General features: G+C 45.1%; 1 protein-coding gene across 3 annotated transcripts in view; it reads left to right on the top strand.

Moving 5' to 3' along the window:
• The window catches only part of LOC126545154 (uncharacterized), a 58,133-nt gene that overhangs the window by 29,115 nt on the left and 5,804 nt on the right, over positions 1-23,214 (top strand). For all 3 annotated transcript variants that reach the window (XM_050192914.3, XM_050192915.3, XM_072285083.1), the window contains 4 exons: positions 891-1,065; positions 7,918-8,150; positions 17,337-17,450; positions 21,482-21,607. In XM_050192914.3, the coding sequence (XP_050048871.1) occupies positions 891-1,065; positions 7,918-8,150; positions 17,337-17,450; positions 21,482-21,607 (648 nt within the window). The remainder of the gene's footprint in view (positions 1-890; positions 1,066-7,917; positions 8,151-17,336; positions 17,451-21,481; positions 21,608-23,214) is intronic.

Genomic DNA, 23,214 nt, shown 5'->3' on the forward strand with positions numbered 1-23,214 from the left:
GGCCGTGCATCCCATGTGCGTGCACTCCTATTATGTCAGTGTAAATTACGTAAACTGCATATGTTGCAGAGAGCTAGTTGTATTCTTTTCTCTCTCAAATGTGGGAGGTGTCTTTACGGCGGCACTGGCAGAAAAGATGTGTTAAGCATTGAGTCTGCTTGCTTTAAACACATGTGCGAGAGTCAAAGATTGTAGTCTCTCTGAAAAACTACAGCATGACTGTTCGATTGTGGAATTGCAAAGTAGCAAAATTAGGGGTGCGTTCATTACACGAGGAAAAAAATACTCAGATTTTTCCCACCTAATATGGTGGTGCGTTCAATACGCGAATGTGTTAATTACGTGAGTAAATACGGTAGTTCGGATCATACATTTTCCCACTTAGTACTTTTTTTTCTCACGGTTTTTCCCAAAACGTATGAGTGAGGTTCTACTGTATTTCCATCTGTGATGCTTATCATTCTAGCTGTGAATATAGAGGAGTCTGCCTGTTTACAGTGTCCCTACAGAACAAATTAGCTGTGAATTATTTTAATAAACAGTCCACATCTCGAGTGCTAAAGCAATTTTTAGTATTTGTAACCAGCTGACCAGCACCTACTCGGATGACCGGTGAAAGCTGGTGGACTAGGCAAAGAGGACGGCTCGAAGCCAAGGACGACAACCCTCTGCTCAGAAAAAGTTTATTCATCATCATCTAGCATAAATTTAGTAATTTTAGGCTTCATCAGCAGTATTTTCCAAACCTTAAAGTTGGCGGGTCTGCATTCCCTGTGATAGTTGAATGACCACAGTGCCAGAGTACCCTCTGGTGATTCTTGTAGGAAATTGTTGGCAAGCTGCTTGTTCGTCTGGCCTCATTTGCTCCTTGCATACTTCTTGCTACGCAGGGGGTCGGCTGGTGCTGAAGCTGAGCGCCCAGGAAGGGGGGTCGTGGGTTGAAGCCCAAGACACCCCCCGGCTGGGGCGCCCACGCCAGCCCCCGTCGGAGGACGCGAGTGATGACGATGATGGGGCGCCAGGAACGTCCTTTGGCGCAGGAGGCAGTGCCACACCACCACTCAGGTACGTGCTCCCTCCCTGCCACTGGGCAACCATGAAGGCGCAGACTTGCTTGGATGACTGACCAAGGGAAGGTGCATGCACAAAGATGCGGGATAGAGGTGGTTGTTTATGGTGGGGGTAAAAAAATGGAAGGAAAACACTCTTCCGAGTGACGACTTTGAAGGCTCGCAACTCTTGCTGCGAAGACAGAGCATTAAGGTTGGTCTTACTGAACTCCTTGAATGATGCAGAAGCCATTGATACCCTGTTTAGCAAAATCTAAAACAGTCTTTCACAGACTTCTGCGGAAAATTAAGTAAAGGAAGCCTGCTTAAAATCTGTCTGGGCATTTGTCTGGTGATGTGCACCAGCTCCCGTTAGCCCCTGGCTACACCCCCTACCTGTAACTTATGTTAACACTGACAGCGCCAGACACTGGCCAGCTGTCAACGGCACATGCCAACAATGCAAACAACCAAGGTGCAAGGGACAGACAGTTCTTTATGTGAACAAAGTGAAATGTGCACTCTTGTCTGAACAAAAGTGTCAATTGATTTCATTATTTCATAAATAAAATCAAAGCCCAACTTCGGTGGTTGATGTGCTTGATTGCCCAATCCGAGGGCCCAATGTTCAAAATGCTTAGCTGTGGATATGAAGAGTGCACGCATAAAGTGCTTGATCGCCTAATCTGAGGGGCCAGTGTGTGAAATGCTTAGCCATGGATATGAGGAGTCAGGCACAATGTGCTCAATAGCTGAATCCGAGGGGCCGATGTGCAATATGCTTAGCCATGGATATGAGGAGTCCACGCACGATGTGCAAATTGCTTAGCTGTAGATACGAGGAGTGTGCGCACAATGTGCTCGATTGCTGAATCTGAGGAGTCCGTGCGCAATGTTCTCAATAGCCAAATCTGAGGGGCCAATGTGCGAGATGCTTAGCCACAAATCTGAGGAATTCGCACACGATGTTCTTGGTCTGCGGGTCCAAAGATTGCTTGCGCAATGTGTTTGGAAGTAAACTTGGAAGCGAAGTCCGAAGCACCCACGCTTGAAAGGCTTATCCATGTGTCCGAGGATTCCGCGTGCGAAGTGCTTGGTCACTACACCACGCACCGATGCACAGAATTCTTAGCCGTGGTTCTGAAACGTCGAGTAATGGATGGGCTGGCAGCGCTTCTCTGATGTCCATGTTGCGCCCATTTCGACGCTTATCGAGATCACAGTGTTCGAGGTGCCAAGAGCAGACGACGCGCTTACAGAGTGTGCGTTGAACAAATGCCGGGTGTGACCGATCGGAGACTTTGGAACAACCTTCGATCATTTGCTTTATGTGCGCTTGTTTTTGTACGAAAGAGACAGCTGAAGCAGCAGATTTGAAGACAGAGAAATGTGCTTTCCAATGAGACCAAGATAGCAGCACTCGGTTTGTCTAAATTCGCATGGCACGAATCGAGCATGACCGGCTCGAGAATATCACTGGGGAAACACCAGCTTGTATTGACCCGCCATGTTGACAGCCTCACTGGTCGCTGGCGACACTTGGATTTTTCATGTTTTTGGCAAGTTATCAGTCGATTTGCGTCGAAAGTGCAACGAAGCTAGGGGCAGTGTTTTATTGTGGTCCAGGCTGATTATGGCGAGTGGCGAGCAAATTTCTAGACTGGCTTCCCCAAAGTCTTCTTCGTGATTTGTTAATGTAGCTCCATGTGTCCAACATGGCACTTATAATTGGAGGGACATATCTTTTGTGTTTTTTTGGCACGTTTCAGTGCCAGAAACGCTCTTTAGAGCATTAAACTTTGTTCGCCGGGCGCACCCCATGGAATACTACAGCCCAAGTCTGCCCGCGATCTTTTGGCTACTTTTCGGCATCCAAGAGACCATGATTTCCTGGCATCACAAAGTGTTGGGAAAACTTTATTTTCATGTGGATTCCATCGTGGGGGACACCAGCAATGTGATTGCGACCGAGATTAATGGTTTGGTCACACTGCACCACGGAAGTTGACAGCTTCCGTTCGCTCCGCAGTAAACAGCTGGGAGCACTCGGCACTCGCTTGGTACCCGTTACTAGGCGGTTGTCGGTTGTGGGTTTCCTACTTCTGTGGCCTGTTCTGTGCCTGCATGAGACTAATTCGTTGGCGGTATTAATTTGACTCTGCATGCGCAAAAGGATCGCCCACCGATGCCTCCGCTCGCCACTTTAAGCAGGTCAAGCTTTTCGTGCACTTCGAGTAATGGGGCTTAAAATGTGTGCATTCGGGTCGGGACAGGAAGAAACTTCAAATAAAGGGATATTTCGAGTAAGGCGATGTCGTTATAACGAGGGATTACTGCATTTTTTGGTCATTCTAGTGATGCAAAAGATGTGCATTAGGGCCATGAAAAAAATAACATATATAATGATATGTTATGACTGCATGTCGAATATAAAACGTTTTGCTTTCTGGATGGCATTTTTCATGCAGATTGAGCTTGACATTTACATTGCTAAGTTCCCCTTAAATGAACGATGCTGAGACAGGGCGAAAAGCTTGCGTACGGTAGTTCGTATCTGCCACCATTACTGCATCACAATGTGTCCCGCTCGTGCACTGATTGCGAAAGCATTGCGAATTGGTGCACTCAGCTGCTTTGTGTCGGTGCCGTGCGCCATACGTATCCAGAGTAGAGAAAGAAAAAAAAAAAGGAATAACGTGGAAAGTGAATCTAAAGAGGCTAGAAGGTTTGTCTAGTGTCATGAGCAGACACCACTTCCGGTCGCTTAGTGGCTAGTAGAGGGAGCCAGTTCCACCACTGCTTCTCGTTCGTGCCTAGTCCAGTGAAAGTAGGGAAGCTGGAATATTTGTGAAACTCATGTAATGAGTAATTTTTGTCATGACGTCTGGGGTACCGTCCAAAGAGCTTCAAGCAAAGTCGGAGAGTGCGGGCTTTCTAGAAGATTCTATAACCATTTAGGATGAATGCATGGGAGCACTATGCTGCTCAGCACGGGGTATACAGTTGAACCTCGCAATAACGACATCGACGGGGAACATGAAAAATATCACTTTCGTGAGAATTTCGTTGTTGCAAAGTGAGAGAGACAGCACAGATAGGTAATGTGTTGCAGGACGAAACATTACTGTCAACATTCCATTAGCCTACTTTGGCAAGCTGTGCTCGAGGATATAGAACCGCACTGCCGACAGTACAAAGTACGCCGCATGTGTCAATCAACAGTGGCAGCACTGCCGTGGAGCAGTATTCTCGGTCAATTGCTTTCCGAGATACAATCACTTTTGCGAGATTTTGCGTAACTCGGCACCAGACACAGAGCAACAGTGCTCCATGCATGCAGCTGCATTTGTCTAGCACACGCTGTCACCCGTAGGTGCTGATGCGTCCGGTGCCAAGCACGAAAGTGATCTTATCTTGTATACCCGAAGGCAATCGATCAAGATTACGACCCTTTTGCACAAATCTACGTCCCGTGCCGAATCCGCACATAATACCTGTTGGGGGGCACCAAAACCGGCGTTCTTGAAGTAAGGGATGTGTATTCCCGGACGATCGCTCAATCACGGCCCGATGCGTGGAACTCCATGCTGCGACTGCCACCTCGAGCTCCATAAGCAATTCCGCGTCAGTGGGACGTGGATTTTCTTGTTTTTGCTGCATTTTTCTCACCGAGGTGCACATTACACACTGCACCAAGTGTGCAAAAACCGTCGTCACATGTCGGTAGCAACATGCGTGTCGCTTCAAATGGGCGATCAACAAACAAGATGGTGGCCATGACGTGTTTCCAGCGCACACAATCGCTTCCGGCGCTTGGTTGTTTTTGTAAACAAAAATGGCAGCACCCACGCAAGTGTAAAGTAGTGTATTTTATGCAATTTTAGTGCAAAGCAATCACATTTGAGCACATTTTGGAGCCTGCTAGCCTTGTGCAAGTAGGTAATATGTGGGGTTAGGTTCCAGCAAATTTCGGCGATGCAGGATTGTGGCACACAACAATTTGTTGTCGACACGTATGAAATGCATTGAACCCTATGGGCGCTTGCCACGTACGAAAATGTTTCGTTGTTGCGAGATTTTATTATCGTGGATTTCGACTATTTCTCAATGCAGGGAATGCCCTTGGACTTATGTTACATATGAAAGCACACTGTCACTGCTGAAGTATGTAACTAAATTACAAATATCTGCTGACAGCCAATTTGAATCAAAAAAATTTGCTCAATGAGGCAATCATTTGGCTGGAATGATCTTCCCTCCCCGAACCAGTTTTTGCTTATTTAAATAGTCTTCGGTTTCACAACTTGGCAAAGACATCAATGAATAGAAACTCCCCAGCTGAGATTGTAAGTTCACTTCTGCAGCCATCTGATGTAGGGACAAAAAGAAAGGCAGCACATAAAGCAAGCCACATTGATCAGCTCTTGGATGAGGGAAACCCAACATATATGCTTTGGCTGTGTTAAAAAGAAAAATGACATCCGGCTGACAGTCGCTGACGCTTACTCTACCCTTCAAAGGTCCTTTAAGTTTGAGAACAAAGCTGAAGAACGCTTTTACTATTTTTTCTGCAGAAACTAGCTTCCTCTGAGGGCATTAACTCAAAGAAGTTGACTGCAGTGTACACAGTTTCCTGCGTGCAGTTTTTTGCATACATTCTGTAGTGCAACAAAGAACAATCAAAGAAGAAAAAAAACGGCCATGCAGCCACAAGGAATATGATTAATTTTTTGCCTTGACAAAGCTGGACTTTTTTACGAAGGCAACAAAAAGTAAGCTTCACATTGCAAGAGACGAAAGCTATGTAAAATGAGGTGGTGCCAATGATCACTGAACTGTAACAGTTAATTCATATAATTAAACATTTTATTCATGTGTTCTGTTCCATTAGTTATGCAGTTTAGTCATATATTTGGGGATGTTAGACCACGCACGGCAGTTCCCTCTATGTTGAGGCACGTAATTTCGGTCCATAATTTTTGGAGATATGTTTGCTCGCTGAGCAATGAGCATTTTCTTTTTCTCCTTGTTTTCTTTTTTTTTCCAAGGTGGGTTACTGTAAGGCCTAGTAATAAGAAAATTAATTAATAATACAGCTTTTATCAACATAAAGCTAGCTCCATGGCCTAGTGGCTAAGTGCGAAGAGATAAAAAGCTGCTCGCTGGCTTAGACAATTTGCATCCGCTTGAAGTGGTAGCTTCGAAAGCAATTGACTGAAAATGTTGACCCTCCTATTATGCTATTTGCACTGACCAAATGATGATCGCAGGCGTTACAGCGAAATGTGCTCGGTGAAATGCATTGCCAGGCATTTCTCGCAGTATAGGGGCTTGGAGAGAGTGCACACAACCCGCCAGCACATTCGCAGCACTGGCCAAACCGCCTAGCCCACCCTTTCTGCAATCTTTGTCTCTCTCTCTCTGTCGGCAAGCGTGGAAATGCTCCATGGAAGCATCCCCAAAGCAGCAGACATCCCAGTTTGTAGAAGATGATGCCAACAAAGCTCAAAGCTGTGTCACTTGAGACAGAGCCACAAGTCTTGCAAAACCCAAGCAAGTATCAGCTCATGCAGTGACGATATCAACAATTCTGAAAAACCAGGCTTGCCACGATCATGATAGCTGGAACCAATGTCAATACCGATCAACAGAAAAAGGGTTGGGACCCTTTTCCACAATAAGCAACTGTTGCATAAAGGAAGGCTTTGTGCACCAGGGCGAAACCTTCCATGATAGTGAAACTGTCAGTGGAAGCCGCTGACATTATGGAGCTCTGGGAACGCGTCGCTACTGACGATGAAACAGATGGTGCTTTGATGGAATTCCTGGGTGCAGATAGTGCTGCCTCGTTCTGCAAAGAGATCTCCAACGAGGCACTGATAGCAGTGGCAGTGACAGCAAGATTGACAATGGCCAGTCTTTGACCCCGACTATCACGCAAAGTGCGTCGCGGTCACTCAAGTCGCTCATTGATTTCCCACATGCTAAAGTATTGCCGCCAGTGCTCACGCTGCAGCTGGATGCAATACGCACTGTGGTTGTAAACCCGAAGCTGCCACGAAAGCAAGTGCAGGTTTCTGTTTCAGTGTGCCTGATGCTTGACATGCCATTTAGAGGTATAAATGTTTACTTTTTTACTGCCTGCTTTCTACAACCTCTATTATCTAGCGAAAGAGGCAAATTTGGGTTAGGAGCTACGAAGGTATGTTCAGCAGCTTTTTTTTATGGTAGTCCAAACATATTGGTGATCGATTCTACTCCATCGGTGGCTGCTTATGGTGTGGCTGAGTGCAGCCACGCAGGCCTTATTTCAATGCGATCTGCGATGAGTACAGAGTCTAGGTGCACCGAGGGCCCATAGCTTTGTGTACACTGTGTTCTCACTGCTTAGTTCGCGTCAAGCAAGAGGCAGCACGAAGGTCAATTCACCTGCTGCTGCCACCCTTCCTCACGCCAGTGTTCTGACAGCGAGTGTGCGTGCTGATCGAGTGAGATGTGTTTATGTTCGCCTGTGTGGGCGTGGCACCATGCTTGCTAACTTAATTAGTAAGCGAATATTTACAAGTTTATATGGCTGATAAAACTACCATCCCTCGTATAGCTGTCTAATAATTTGCTATTGCAATCGATGCTTCGCCTTTCAGCCGAAACTGCAACTTTTTTTCCTTCAGCAATAAGTTTCCTTGCAATTGAGCATCATTTCTGAATGTTCTGCTAGTAGTTATTTTCCTGTGCTCATCTCAGATAGCGGTGTGGTGAAAGCCATAGCTCCTTGCTTCCACTCTCTCTCTCTCTAATCAACGTTTTAATCATGAGGGTTTGCCTTGTGTGTGTCGCTTGGGTGAAAACTGTTTCTCTGCTCGTACAGGGGCAGTTCCCGGTGCACGTCATGGCCAGAGACAGCGCCCTTGACGCCTTCAGGAAGCCTGGCAACGGCTCGGATGGCAACGCCTGATGACAGCACCTCGGGGGGCTGCAACAACACGAACAACAGTACGGAAGATGAGGATGGAGGTGACGATGACAGCAACCAGCAGCGGCCCCCGTCAGCCACCAGGACTGCGCCCTCGCCCAAGTGCCCACCTCAGGCGCCCCCTCTCGGTGAGCTGAAGAATAAGAATGGCAGATTTTCACCTTCAACCATTCTGAAAAGTCAGAGCAAATTAAGGAGCGCAATCCAAGCAGAGCCATGGTTGTACCACCAACAGTGGTAACTGTTTCCTCTTTAGGCTTCGTAGTCTTGGCTTATTTGAAGGATCAAACTTCGCTTTTCAAGCTTTGCCTGCATGACATAAACTCAATCATCATGATGGGCAGACAGAGTGACCATTCGCTTCAATACCTCACCTGCTCGGCACTATGCTTAGCAGCTGAGTAACAATGCTTCTGTTATGGCTTAATCCAATAAAGTAGAATTCTGTTAGAAAGATCTTGAAATGACTTTGACGATTTTGTGCAAATGTATTGAATCATTAAGCTAGGTCCTTCTGCTCATTAAAGGGACACTAAAGGCAAATACTAGGTCAAGCTAAAGTGATAGATTAGTGTTCGAGAATCTCTAAGCTGTCAATATCATCGCGGACAGAGCCTTAATAATCGAGAAATCGAGGTGAATGCTGGACATGGTTAGAGACTTCCCCGGGACATTCAAGGACTTGCCCGATGACGAAAGCACTCCTCAGTTAAATTCTGCCACTAGAACTCAACTACTCGTTGCAAAAAACATCCTCGTTTTGTATTATAAGGTGAACTGAAATGTTGCGTGTCCAGTTCCATTTCATGTTTAGAAAAAAGAACTCATTGAAACTACCGTTGACAACTACGCGGTTGGTCGAAAGGTTTCGTGTTCACTTGACTCTGCGCTGCCCACGCTTTCGCGTTTCAGTACTCGCACAAACTGCAAGTAGCGGAGAATTCAACTTCCATGTGATGTCACGGGATGCCCAAATGGTCTACGCTACTTGACCAAAAAGCACTTGCAGTGGCGAATCCGCTGCTCTGTCTTGGCTTGGTGCCACCATCTGTTGGGCGCCGTTTTACTCACCAACAGCTGCTGATGGCGTATGCAGCGTCACCACCTCCCCGGTTGGGTGGCGGGAGATTTGAATTTCGAAAAGGGTATTCGGACCCTGCAGACACAATTTTCTCATAAATTAAGTATTTTCTTGGCACGAAATAAGCGTTGCGAGGTTTCTGGAAAGGTATTTAAACATTCCACGTAGACTTCATATTTGCCTTTAGTGTCCCTTTAAGCAACACATTTACACATTCCACGGTATGTGGTTAATTTATTATAAGGTATATCTCCAAATATGCATCACTACCGATTGCAGCAGCATAGCTCCCCTGAGTTTTCAGCCGACCCGTCACCAGCTACATGGCGGGCATATGCGCGTGACGTCACTCAAGCTAGCTATCCAATCGGCTACCCACGTTTTGTCTTCCATAATTTTTTTTTACTTTATGGTGAAGATACTGAAGTGACTAGCGCAAGAGTGGACGCAGGACACCAAAAAGGCAACAAGAACAAGTGTGAACAATGTTGTTCATAATTGTTGGAATGTTGGTTCAGTGGAACCTTGATTTTACATCCCCCAGTCATGCAACGACCCGCATTTTACGACGAATTGGCTTGGTCCTGGCAGAACCCGCATAGAAATAATGTATTAAAAGCCTCTTTTATGCAACACAATTTCATGACAAACCCTCCTCGTATGACTATGGAAGAAGGAAAAGGCCTAAGCAGACGGACGCTGGCACGGGAGCACACTGCAGCTGGCTGATAACAGGTTTCATTCTCATTACATTTGAATAATGACAAAATCCGCAATGTTAAAACAAATATCCTAAATTCCATGGTTTCTAGCGTTACGTTGGCAATATGTGCCTTTAAGTCTCCATCAAATCCATGTACAAGTCAACCAAAGTCAAAACTTGTTTTTGGATGGAGTCGATGCCATTTTCACCGTACTTGTGTCATGGTTACGGTACTGCAGTACCCTGCAGTCTTTCACGCTTCGAGAGGTGAGCAATTTTGATGGCCAAGGAAGAGGGAAATTCCACCGTAGCTTGGTGGCTCGATGGCAACGATTCGCGGATGGCAGGACCCGCGGGAGACTTCCTTTACATGTGAGCCCATTCAGAAGGGCTCTGTGGACCTCATAGTGGCCTGACACCATTCCCTATCAAATGGCTGTGCGGTCTCTTAAGAAGTACTGTATTTACTCGAATCTAAGCCGGCCTCGATTCCAAGCCAAACCCCGAATGTCCAAAGCCAGAAAAAACTTAAAAAAACTTACCTCGAGTGTTAGGCCGAACAAAAAAAGTGAGGACAGCGTTCACAAAATGATAACAGCATTTATTTAATATGAACATGCTGAGCTCACTCTACATTGGCACCGCCACTAGTCTCATTCCCTATAGCCCAGACCGCATGTAAGCTTGCAGACGCATGCAAGCTCGCATCCACGTGCCCATGCACGCGCTGACGGCACGGCATTGCATGTGTCGAAACGTGGCACGATTTCGGTGAACAGCACTCTGTTATTGCACGCTTGCCTTCCTTATCGCTGTCATCTCCTCGTTGCAGCACAAGCAAAAGCATCTCCCTTTGCGCCTTCCAACGAAGGACATTTTTCTCATCGATGCTGAAGTCCCGCCTGGCTTGCTATGCCTTTGCGGCTAGCACAACTTTTTGTTTGAAAGCGACACTATAGTGGCATCGCCTGTTTGGCACCATTAGGACAATGCCACGCCGCACACCTGTACCATAGAATAAAGAACCAGCTTTGATACTACACAGGTGAAAGTGACGACATCGCTTGTGTACTTCAGTTGGCTACTGGCCCGGCCAGTTAGTGGCTGTGAAACTGACTTTTTTAGATAGTGCTAGCTATGCACCATATTTATCATTTTCAGTTACAAACTTCTGTGTTTTATAAAATCCTTGAATCTAAGCTAACCCTAGAGTTATGTATGCGATTATTTGAAAAAAGAACTATTGACCTAGATTTGAATAAATTTAATGTCAAACAAGCTCGAAGCGGACATGTACTCGTGTGATCACTTACAGAGGTAGTTTGGCTTTGAAGTATACGGCCAAGAGTGCTCTTGGTACTATTGGGGCCGAGTCAGGCGAAATTTCGCAAAAGTGAAACTATTTCCGAAAGGGATCGCCGAGGAATACCGTCCGAGGAAAGCAGTCTCCAGTTCAGACGACGACGATAAGTGAAGAGAACTTGTTTCCGAATTGTCTGTTTGTTCTAAATTACGGCTACATTTGGCGGTTTGTTTGCGCACACGACCATGTCGGCAACTTGCTGTTAGATGTTGCAGCTTTCGAGAGGAAGCTGACACGTCATGGCTGCGCAAATGTCCAGAAAGATACAGTTTTAGTATAGCGTACACTATACCATTGTGTACGCTATAAAATAACGGGTCGTCACTGCGCATGCGCAGCACACTAGACGACCCATAGTGTATAGCGTACGTACGCTATTTCTCAGATTTAGCGTTAGCGTCTTTGCGTGGTTTGCGGAGTTTGTGTGAAACTTGGCGGCGGTCCTGGCTGCCCGCTTCGAATTGAATTTGGCATTGCTTTTGTAAAATGCACTTCGTTCGTAGCAAATGATTGTGTCAACGGCTTTCGCTTAGTCTCAGGCTGCTTCGATGACAGAGTATTATGGATAACCTTGTGGTGTTTTCGAGATCACTTCTTGTTTCGAACGAGTCGAAGCCTAACGAAACATTCGAGATGTCAGTGCCACCTATCGCTACAGTCCGGAAATAGCCGCAATGACGGCATATGGCCTCTGAGATCCGAAGATCTCGCTGGCCAACTAAAACTGTAAAAAACCTGCGCTGCTTAGCGTACGCTACACTATAGCACATAGTGTACGCTAAACTAAAACTGTCTATTATCACAGATTTTTTTAAAGGTGAGAATAAAGATTCGCTCGCACTTTTCAATTTCAGTTTATTATTCTTTAAATACAATGCATTGGTGAGATACAATATACAGACGAGGGTCCCAAAGTCAGACTGCAACGGGACCCTCGAGACTGCAATGGGACCCCAACGGCACTTCCTCCACTTAAATGCATGGTTGCCAGGTATTCTAATAATTTAATCTATCTTCCTTTGAGCAGTGTGGGTTCATGCAGCTGGCTTATTCGGGCAGTCTGTGTCCATTTTTTTCTGCAAGGCAGCGTCACTGCCTGTATTCTTAGTTTTTCGATTATACGACGGTTTTGCCTGGTCCCCTCAAACTTGTATAATTGGGGTTCCACTGTGTTTTTTCTATAAGAAACGTTACAGAAAGAGATACAGTGTAGTCCACCTATAATGGTACCATACACAGTCAATGTCCAATTTTCCAGACTCCCTAGGGGTCGTAAAAATGGTGAAAAAAAAAAACGAATAAACGAATGGAAAGTTCGAAGAAATTAATGCATGCCTTTTATTGCCCCCAAGGGCTCAGATTGCCACAGGTACGTTTGGAATAGCTCTAAAGTCCTTCCAGTACACTTATTAGCTATATCGGTGCTCGTACTGGGACAGGAGACAGTGGGTGCACGCATGTATAATTAAGGAATACATACTGTGTCTCTTGACAATTACCGCTTCCCACTTTAGGTATGCTTCATTGCATAACATTGCTGCAACGAGGCGAAGCTGGCTTTCAGGAACCAGCATTATGAAACGCGTCGTGCCTTCCGGGCTTCGTAGCCATTGGCGAGAATTACAGTACAGTCCACTTATAACGATATCAAGAGAAAAAAAAATCCGATCATTATAACCGATCATCGCTATATCTGGACTGCCGTAAAGAAAGGCTGCCGGACATACCTTTGCAGCTCTGAAACCCAATGGGCCACTTGGGCTGAAAAATAGACATTGTATTAAGTAGTCTGTGAAGAACAAAATGTTTATCTATGCCTCTAAACAGTGTATCAACCACTACACACACTGACATAGTCAGAAATCCGCACTTGCTTTTGTGGGAGTTTCAGGTTAAAAACTGTGGTGTCTAGCTGCTGCGCAAACACTAGCGGCAATGATTAAGCGTGCATCAAATGAATGAGCAATCGATCGACGACAGTGCACTTCGCATGGATATCGAGGTTGGTGTCAAAGACGAGTCATTTTCAATCTTGTCGCCCCAGTGGCACAACGTCGCAGTCTGTCCCGACAACAATCGCCCCATCGGCGATCTCTTTGCATAACGAGGCAGCACTATCTGAACCCAGAAACTCCTTCATCGAAGCATCACCTGTTTCATCATCAGTAGTGACATGGTTCCAGAGCTCGGTAATGTCCGCGGTAATGCCACCGTGTTGGTTCCTGAGGTTTCACCCTGGTGCACAAAGCCAGCCCATCTTTTCCATTGATTGGCATGGCCCCTGGTTGCAGCCGTCATAATCCCAATGTCCCTTAGTGAGCTCACACTTTGAGCCTTGCAAAATTTGCAGCTTCGTCTCAAGCAATGCAACACGCCGAACCTCTCCACTAGCCAAGCGGCTAGTGGAGAGGTTCGAGAGGCTTTGTGCACTCGCCTCAAGACACAGGAAGTAGACTACAGGACATGCCATTATGATGCAGAGCCAGTAAAGGCAAGGCTTAGCCCTGATCGCTCGGCTAACGAGTTGAGGAAAAGCATGACTTTAGGAGGGTTCCTTGTAATCGTCCATAACCTTCTTAATACAGTCAAACCTGGATATATCGAACTCGAAGGGGATTGCGAAATAGTTCAATATATTTCGATTTATAAAATAAAAATTTTATACAATAGTTTTCAAGGGGGTTTTACAGCTGTTCGCTGTATACAACAATTCATTATGTCCAGGTTCATTATATTTGCGTCTCACTGTATGAGGCGCTTCACTTAAATTGTGGCACTAATGTTTTACTGTAGCTGTATACAACGCATCTACAAAATTTGTTAGAACTGTTTCATGGGCCGTTTAATTCGATTCTGGCTAATTAGATTTTTCAGTTAATTCAATTCCGACCAAAGGTCTCAGTCAGCACCCATACGTAAGTATAAGCTCAAACTTTCTTTATTTAGATCCTAAAATTGGCCAATTTTTATTGCTTGGAATGATCAGGTAGCTTCAATGGTTGCCAACGTCACCAGCGCTGTCTTCATCGATGGGAACTACAATTAAGCAAGGGATCATCATCATCAGCCTGATTGCGCCCACTGCAGGGTGAAGGCCTCTCCCATAATTCTCCAACCACCCCGGTCATGTACTAATTGTGGCCATGTTGTCCCTGCTACACTTCCCTTGGAATCCAGTCCGTAACCCTTAATGACCATTGGTTATCTTCCCTCCTCATGTCCTGCCCATGCCCATTTCCTTTTCTTGATTTCAACTAAGATGTCATTAACTCGCGTTTGTTCCCTCACCTAATTTGCTCTTTTCTTATCCCTTAACGTTACACCTATCATTCTTCTTTCCATAGCTCGTTGCGTCGTCCTCAATTTAAGTAGAACCCTTTTCGTAAGCCTCCAGATTTCTGCCCCGTGCGTGAGTACTGGTAAGACACAGCTGTTATACACTTTCCTCTTGAGGGATAATGGCAACCTGCTGTTCATGATCTGAGAATGCCTGCCAAACGCACCCCAGCCCATTCTTATTCTTCTGATTACTGTATTTCAGTCTCATGATCCCGATCCACAGTCACTACCTGCCCTAAGTAGATGTATTCCCTTACCACTTCCAGTGCCTTGCTACCTATCGTAAACTGCTGTTCTCTTCTGAGACTGTTAAACATTACTTTAGTTTTCTGCAGATTAATTTTTTGACCCACTCTTCTGCTGTGCCTCTCCAGGTCAGTGAGCATGCATTGCAATTGGTCCCCTGAGTTACTAAGCAAGGTAGTACCATCAGCGAATCGCAAGTTACTAAGGTATTCTCCATTAACTCTTATCCCCAATTTTTCCCTATCTAGGTCTCTGAATACCTCGTGTAAACACGCTGTGAATAGCATTGGAGAGATCGTATCTCCCTTTCTGACGCCTTTCTTTATTGGGATTTTGTTGCTTTCTTTATGGAGGACTACGGTGGCTGTGGAGCCGCTATAGATATCTTTCAGTATTTTTACATACGGCTCGTCTACACCCTGATTCCGCAATGCCTCCATGACTGCTGAGGTTTCGACTGAATCAAAGGCTTTCTCGTAATCAATTAAAGCTATATATAAGGGTTGGTTATATTCCGCACATTTCTCTATCACCTGATTGATAGTGTGAATATGGTCTATTGTTGAGTAGCCTTTACGGAATCCTGCCTGGTCCTTTGGTTGACGGAAGTCTAAGGTGTTCCTAATTCTATTTGTGATTACCTTAGTAAATACTTTGTAGGCAACGTACAGTAAGCTGATCGGTCTATAATTTTTCAAGTCTTTGGCGTCCCCTTGGCAAGGAATATACCGAGTTAATCTCTCAGTTCAATGTTGCCACACAACCCAGATTGGTTGCATGCACTGATTGTGCTTTCATCTGACTAAGGCAGTGGTTTGACAAGGCTGGAATACAAACTGACTCGGCTTGCATGCATGCACACTCGCCTGCAGCAATGCAATGAAGAGCTTTTCTGGTGCGTCTGTTTTTTTAAACTTCCAACTTTCAAGCATTATTCCTACTTTTAGGTCATCCCTGTCAAGTCCAAATCATTGGTGGGATATTTTGACTATTATAGCTTCTTGAGAACATGTCCTTTCTTTTTTCCTTTTTCTGTTTCAAGAAAAGTTTTGTCATAACCTTGCCACATCCAGTAATTGTGCTTTCTCTCATAGCACTCAAGATAGTTCCTGTCGGCTCAAATTAGCGCAGGAGTTGCACGACTCTTGCTGCCTGGCTTGTGTCCTTTGATAGATTTGATGATTTTGCAGTGTTAGAAATCTGTATCAGAATGGCAAGCTAGCCAAGTTGGTAGGCTAACATTGTCAAAATCAAACAGTGCAAAGAGGCAGTGTTTGCGTTGTTAGAGTCTATTGTACTTTGTCCGGATTGTGCTGTTTTATTTTGATGGAGTTAAAATTCTAAATACATTGCAGGCCTTCAGCGCAGAATTGCACCGAAAAATGTGTTGTACAGTTAAACCTCGATATAATGAACTTCACTATAATGAAGTTCTCGATATAACGAAGTATTTAACTTTTCATAACTTCTTGTTTATAGAACACTGTGTATTTAGATCAAGTACTTGCGAGGGGAGGAGGGGTGAGAGAGGGAGGAGTAGGTTGACGTGCATCACCTTTTCTAGAGCAGCCATGGCTGTGTACGGCTGGGCATATATCCAGCCCGTACACCCTGTTTTAGAGGTTTGCCATGTGTTTAAAGAGTGGGCATACTGAGATGGTTTGGCACCATGTGCTGTTTTCCCACTTGTTCAATACTGGAGGTTGTGTAATCTTGAGTTTTGGAGATGCGTCGAAGCGAGAGACAGCCGAAGCATTTGCTCCCTGCCGCTGGTGCTTTTCATCACAGCGTCGTCCCACTGCAGGTGACACTATCAGCCACGGGGATGGATTGGACGCGAAAGAGTAGCTGGCTTCCCTTATTTTGTACTGCTGATGTAAGGATATCGTCAACACAGCATGAAAACATATGTTTTGTTGTTGACTCTCAAATTAAGCCAAATACTTTTTTTTTCTCATTCAGATTTGCTTTTCTTGATGACCTGATTATTCGGATAGCTTTGCAGCCCTTTTCCTGTAAGAAATATTGATCCGTGACTGTACTTACTTGCATAAAAGATCGAATTCAATGCAACAATAATTTGATATAATGAAGCTAATTGCCGTTTTTACAGGCTTCGTTGCAACTGTGTTGGGAAAAGTGCAGACCACAAGGAAGCCATACAATGATTGAAGTAACAGTGATGTGTACGGACGCGAGTATAGCGGCAGTCCACCTGTTGGATAAAGAGCTTTCATTTCTGTCCTTCTCATGAGGAGGATATGTCTTAGGTGATACTGCTTTTACTGTTCTTCAACATATGCCGCTGCACGTATTCTTTAGCTTGGTTGGTTGATAATTTTGTGTCATCTTGATCAGGTCATCAGTGTATGCATGCTTGTAAGTAAAGCCTAGTTGCAAGACAGCTATCTGTATCTGGTTCTCATTTTCATGATTTCTCTGTAATTCTATGCCGAAAGCCTGCAACTGCTTGTCATAGAATGTGACATTTCGCTTGATTGGGCACCATTCGCTGACTGTATGTGTGGACACAGAAGAGTGTTGTGCAGCAGGTAAATGAAGTGTCCCCCCCGTGTGTTCAGGCCCTCCTCCACCCCTGAATTTGACTCTACGTCCCCCGGCACCAGCTAGGAGCCAGAGCGCCTCCAACTCGCCACCACCACTCTTGATGCCGCAGGGTTCACCACACGCTGATGGTAAGCACAGTGACTCCAACTTTTGATGACCCAAGTCATCAAGGCACTGGGCTTTGATACATGTCTCAACACTGAAAAATACTTCAGATTATACAAGTGCAAGTAACTGTTCTATGCGTACAGTCAACATCCAATTTTTCGGACGGACTCCCTAGTCGCCGCGAAAATGTCCGAAAAATGGGTAGTCCAAAAAAATGAATGCGTGCTTTTTAGTGCTCCCAAGGGCTGTAATTGCCACAGAGATGTCTGAAATAGCTCTGAAGGCATGTTAGAGCTATGTGAAGACACATCGGTACTCATACTGTGACAGGAGAAAGTGGGTGCACACGTGTATAATTAAAGAATACATACAGTGTCCCGCGACCGTGACCCCCTTTTCATTCTTGGTATGCTTGATCGCGTAACACTGCTGTATTACGACGAAGCTGACTTTTGCGAACTGGCATTATCAACACTTGTCCCTTTCCATATTTTGTGTACTTCGAAGCTGTTTGCGATAATGCAGAAGGTGAAGTTGGCGCCATAGCTGGCAGCAGCAAATTCTTTCTCTGAAAAGCATGGTGCCAGGCAGCAGGCAGCTTGTAGTGAATATTGAAGCAACTAGGCCTAATGTTGCCATGGTGGCTATGCGAATTGGCGTGCGAGAGTGCCGCTTCATCGCTGCAAGATAATCAAAATGGCGGTGGTGGTAACTTCGATTAATGCCGTTTCGGACATGTGGTCACTGCAAAAAGCCTACATTATTGGGCACGTCTGAAAAATCGGTTGTTGACTGTAGTGCAGTAAAGTGCACTGCAGTGCCCGATTGCACTGAAGTGGCACGATGTGAATAATCATTGAAAAAAAAAAAAAATGAATAAGAGAGCCATTTGTATTGCCATGCTAGTTCTTTCAAGATGCTTGGCAATGTCCATGCTCCATTTATTTTTCTTGTGCACTTCATGCATATTTATTTATATTTCATACTCTCAGGGCTGAAGGCATTACAGAGAGGAGTGAAGGTATTAGGTGACAGCGTCTTTAAAATTAGTGGCGTCATCAGAGATGGCAGCGATGGTGGCGGGAAGGTAGTTCCAATCGTTCGCAGTTCTTGGTATAAAAAGAGTTAAAAAGTAGACATTGGTGCAGCTCGAAGGGACAGCAACTTGAATTGATGATCGGTGCAGAAGGACATGTAGGATGGATGATGGAACAAGTCATCTTTAAAAATGGGGTTACTGCAATGTGCCTTGTGGAAAAGGCAGTCGCAGTAGTTTGCAGCGAGAAGCCGATTCTAAAAAAGCCAAAGCTTTCTTTCATTCTTATTCATATTCATCTCTTTCACATTAACCCCTTTGCTTCCGCACGTTCGGTGCTCTGCGACGCCTGGCGTACTGTGTTGTAAGATCGCTCTGAAATCTGCTACAGACATTGCATGTATAAAATGTCTGATTTATTCCCGAAAGGCTTCTGCGTCAGATGTGGTAAAAAAACTAGAAAGTGAGGCCAATTAAAGTTTTAACACGAGCAGGAACGCGGAGTGCACTTTTGCTTTCTCTCTTTTTTTTTTTTTTTTTTTTTTTTTGCAATCGGAATGCCTCTTGGGCTTGTGAACTAGGCCCTCCAAAACTAAGCACAGCATCAAATGGTTCTGCTTTACAGTTTTTGGTGGTATCTGCGTAAAAAAATTAGCCCACCCGGAAGCCTGTACACTTTTTTTTTTTTTTTTTTTTTTTGAGCCTGGTACTCTGGTTGCAACGGCTACAACAACAGAGGAGTCTGATGAGCAGGAATCTTTCCATTGTTTTACAAACAACATTTGGTGAAAGTGTAGACAGATATCTACATCTAGTGTGCGAAACCCAAAACATCTCGAAGACAGTATGCATTGTGTTGTCATTTATGAAAAATGGCCAGAAGCAGCCGTTATTTGAGCAGTCGGTGAATTGCTGGCAGTGTAGCTAAATGGGCTAACCAAATTTGAAGCATGTGTCCACTGAGAGGGGGTACTGGATGTGTGCAGCGTGTTTTCAATGTAGTTATTTTCGTGTGTACGTCCTGCCTGTTGGGGTTGTGCAGCTGGGTATTAAAAGGGACATGGAAAGGAAAAATATGTTGAATTCAGGCTTCTCCGTAGATAATTGTTAATGGATGGACATCTTGCGTCCAAGGGAGGGGGGAAGTACAGTGAAATCTCGATATAACAAACTTCAGGGGACCACGGCAAATTGTTCGTTATTCTGAAAAGTTGTTATATTGAGAGGCCCAAAATTAACCGTTTCACCCATCAACCCATTAGTTTACCAGTTGTAACCAAATGAACTATCCACGAAAACGTTGCTGTTGGTTCTCGACCTGTGCTGTTGCTATTTTCCATAGATTCCCGTGCTACGCACCACCACAGCATTGTATATAGAGTAGCACTCGCAAAAGAGACGCCGAGGCCTAGAAAACCACCAACAAAAAGAGGTCCAAGTCGCCTATAAAGCATAATGTTTATTATTATTACTCTTTTCTTCACATTCCTTGCCATGGACACTGCAGCTGTCTCGCTAGAGCTGGATTACATTTCCCGTGCACTTAGCTGGTAGGGCGACAGATAGAAGCACGAAAGAAAGAAGAGGTGTGTGCAGAAAGACGGATGTAAAAAGGAAGAGACGTGGCCTCATGACTCTGAAATGTGAGCATGCGCTCGTGAAACATGATGCATCATGGCCTCCAAAAGGAAAGTGGTCACGTGTACAGAGACTGGTGAAAATCAGGCCGCATCACAGGTGTTTGGAGTTCCCGAAACTTGCCTGCTGGACTAGCCTCAAAAGTAAAAGCGTTCTGCTCCAGTGCCTACTGCGTAGGCACGGCCATGCGGCCCTTATCTCGAAAGCGATCTGCGATGGAGACAGGCTACGTATCTAGGCGCACCGCGCTGGGTTCTAGTCGCTTAGTTCACGCTGAAGCGAGAGGCCGCACAAAAGTAAATTTGCTCGCTCCTGCTACCGCACTTTCTCACTCCAGCGTTCTGGTAAAAAGTTTCTGTGGGCATTGAGTAAGACGTGTTTACGTTTGCTTGTGCGCGTGTGACACCATGCTTGTTAATTTAGCTAGTAAGTGAATGTTTCAAAGTTTGTACGGCCGGTAAAACTATTATCTTTACTTTTCGTATAGCTGTCTACTAATTTGCTATCGCAGTCTATGCTCGGCTTTCGGGCGAAACTGTGACTTTTTTATTTATCACAACTTTAGTACATTGGTAGTAAATCCGTTTTTCAAATGAGAGAAAGTTTTATTTCTGTATGAAATAACGAGGTTTGCAGTACAGTAAAGGACTTTTCTTTTTTTTAGGTCACGGCAAACAGGTGCACGTTACAATCGAGGGCATTTTTGCCCCCCTTTTTCTCGTGACGGAAAACGGGTGTGCATTAGAAACGAGTAAATACGGTATGAAAACCAAAATGCAGTTATTTTTTCTCATTTCTGTGGCCAGATTGGCACGCTTTCGTGCAGCCGGAGTCCTATATCGCGCTGCACTGCAGTAAGAAATTTCTGCCAGGACCGTGGCACATCGAAAGCACACGTTGGTGGTGGTCGGAAGTGTGTTGGTATAGGGGGCCTAGGATGTCCGATTGGCTATATTTTTTTAAAGATTTGTTGTGTTATAGATGGTACAGTTGATATTTTCTTGTAATTAATCACCCAAGTCACAATGTATTACGCGTGAACTTTGGTGAAATCATGACATCAATAAGGATTCTATTACATAGGTGCCTGTGAGCCTTTGGCTGGTACCGGGCATTAGCAATGCAATGCCTGAGAAAACCTATGAATGAAGAACATATCAGCAGGGTTCTATTATATGCCGTTTTTTTTTTTTGTTTTTTTTTTCCATGCTGAAGCTGAACCAGAAATTAACTGTTTTTGCCAAACTGGAAGCAAGACATTTTCGGTTCAACGCTCTCTGCCAAACAATGTTGTTTCAGTCTTTGAAATGCTTTATTTAGGGGCTTTAGGCCCTGTGGACTATTTGCCACAAATGCTATGAACTGTGTGTGCTGCAGGCTGCGTGGAACGCTGTCGCCCCAACTGGCGTGGTGGCCGGCCTACTGGAGTGCCTTTCCTGGCTCCCCTGTTTACCACCAGCACCACTTCGCCTCTGGTGACACCGGCTGCCACTGGCACCACAGGTCAGGTGCCTCTCCTTCTATCCTCCAGGGCAATCCACTAGCTGTGGCATTATGCTGCATAGCGCGAGAAAACAGAGGCAGAGCAATTGCTGACCCAGGCTGCCAGGCTAACCCCGCCTGCTGCGGATGCTGTATTCAACCAACGGAGTTGGCGCCATTTCTGACATTATTGAATTCTGTCGCTAAAAAACGCAGCACCAAACAGCAGGAGCTTTGGTAGCGAAGGTTTAAGCAACTAGGCTTAGCATTGAAGAGCGCACGACAGCACAGAAAACCACACACAAATAGCTGTGGTGGCCGTGTGGCCATGGCTGGCTACGGCTGGCTACGGCTGCCAACAGATCGGCGTATGAAAGCACTGGCCCAAGACTGCAAGATAATCGAAATGACAGCAGTAATAGCTTCGATTAATGCTGTTTGAACGTGTAGACATCATACAAAGTCAGAAAAATCGGACGGTGAAGGGCTTCAGCATTCAATGTCTTTATACATTGGCTCTGTGGAATATGTTGTGGTGTTGTGAAGGTTTCCAAATAATCAGGCATGTGCAAAAAATTGCTCGTTGACTTCGCTATGAAAACAATCTTGCCAAAGTTGGTAATACAGCTAAACCTGGATGTAACGAAATTGAAGTCCACAATATTTCCTTATATACAGGTTTTTGTTACATGCGGTTTCACATGAAAACTGGCAAGTATCGTGCAATAATGAAACCAGGATGGATTTCACTTCAGGTGAGCTCACCTCTCAATTCAGGAGAAAAAAAAACTGCATGATTTTAGCTTGTTTCTTCTGCATAATTGACGACATCAAGCGGCACTCCAAAGAAGCTAAATCATGTAATGTGGCTTCATCATCCTGCGTACCAACAGAACGATGCAAGACATCCAATGTGTCCCTCACGTCTCTCGTGGCAGGCACGACAAACTGTGTATCTGCCTCTGATGCACCCACCTCGTCACCAAGATCTTGCATGATTTCAACAAGCACCGCATCTGACATTTCTTCAGTACATACGATGCCATTGTCAGCATACAAAACAACGCCAAGTTCGTTGTCGTTGGGCACTCCACCATTCGCACATAGCGCATCCTACGCTTCGGTGGCATCGGGTGGGTTTTCATGCTGCGCTTCATCATCGCAGATTCCAGCTTGAACGACTTTTATTAGGATCTTGGCAAAGCAAATTGAAACCGTCTGGGTTCCAACTTCCTGCCACGACACAGCAAGCATCTCGATCGCTTGATATATGTTTATCTTCGCCGTTCAAAACGGATGTCCAGAAGGATGTTATCACCTGACGGTGATAGCAGCATTTGAAGCTGTTGATGATCACTTTGCCCAATGGCTGTATCAGGAATGTGTAATTGGGAGGAAAATATATCAACATGATGTTTGACAGCTGAAGGCGCGGAGCAAGTGTCGAGCAGCAAGCAGATTTGGCAGCCTCGTCGCTTGATGTCTTTGTCAACCTCTTTCAACCAGTCAGAAAAGATCACCCGCGACATCCACGCTTTATAATTGGCCACATATTTAACTATCATTCACTTCGTTCCCTTGAAGCATCTGAGCTAGGCACTTTTCCCAATAACTAACGGGATTCGTCT

The sequence above is a fragment of the Dermacentor andersoni genome, chromosome 10 (assembly GCF_023375885.2).
Source record: "Dermacentor andersoni chromosome 10, qqDerAnde1_hic_scaffold, whole genome shotgun sequence".
In the NCBI taxonomy this organism is placed as follows: Eukaryota; Metazoa; Arthropoda; class Arachnida; order Ixodida; family Ixodidae; genus Dermacentor; species Dermacentor andersoni.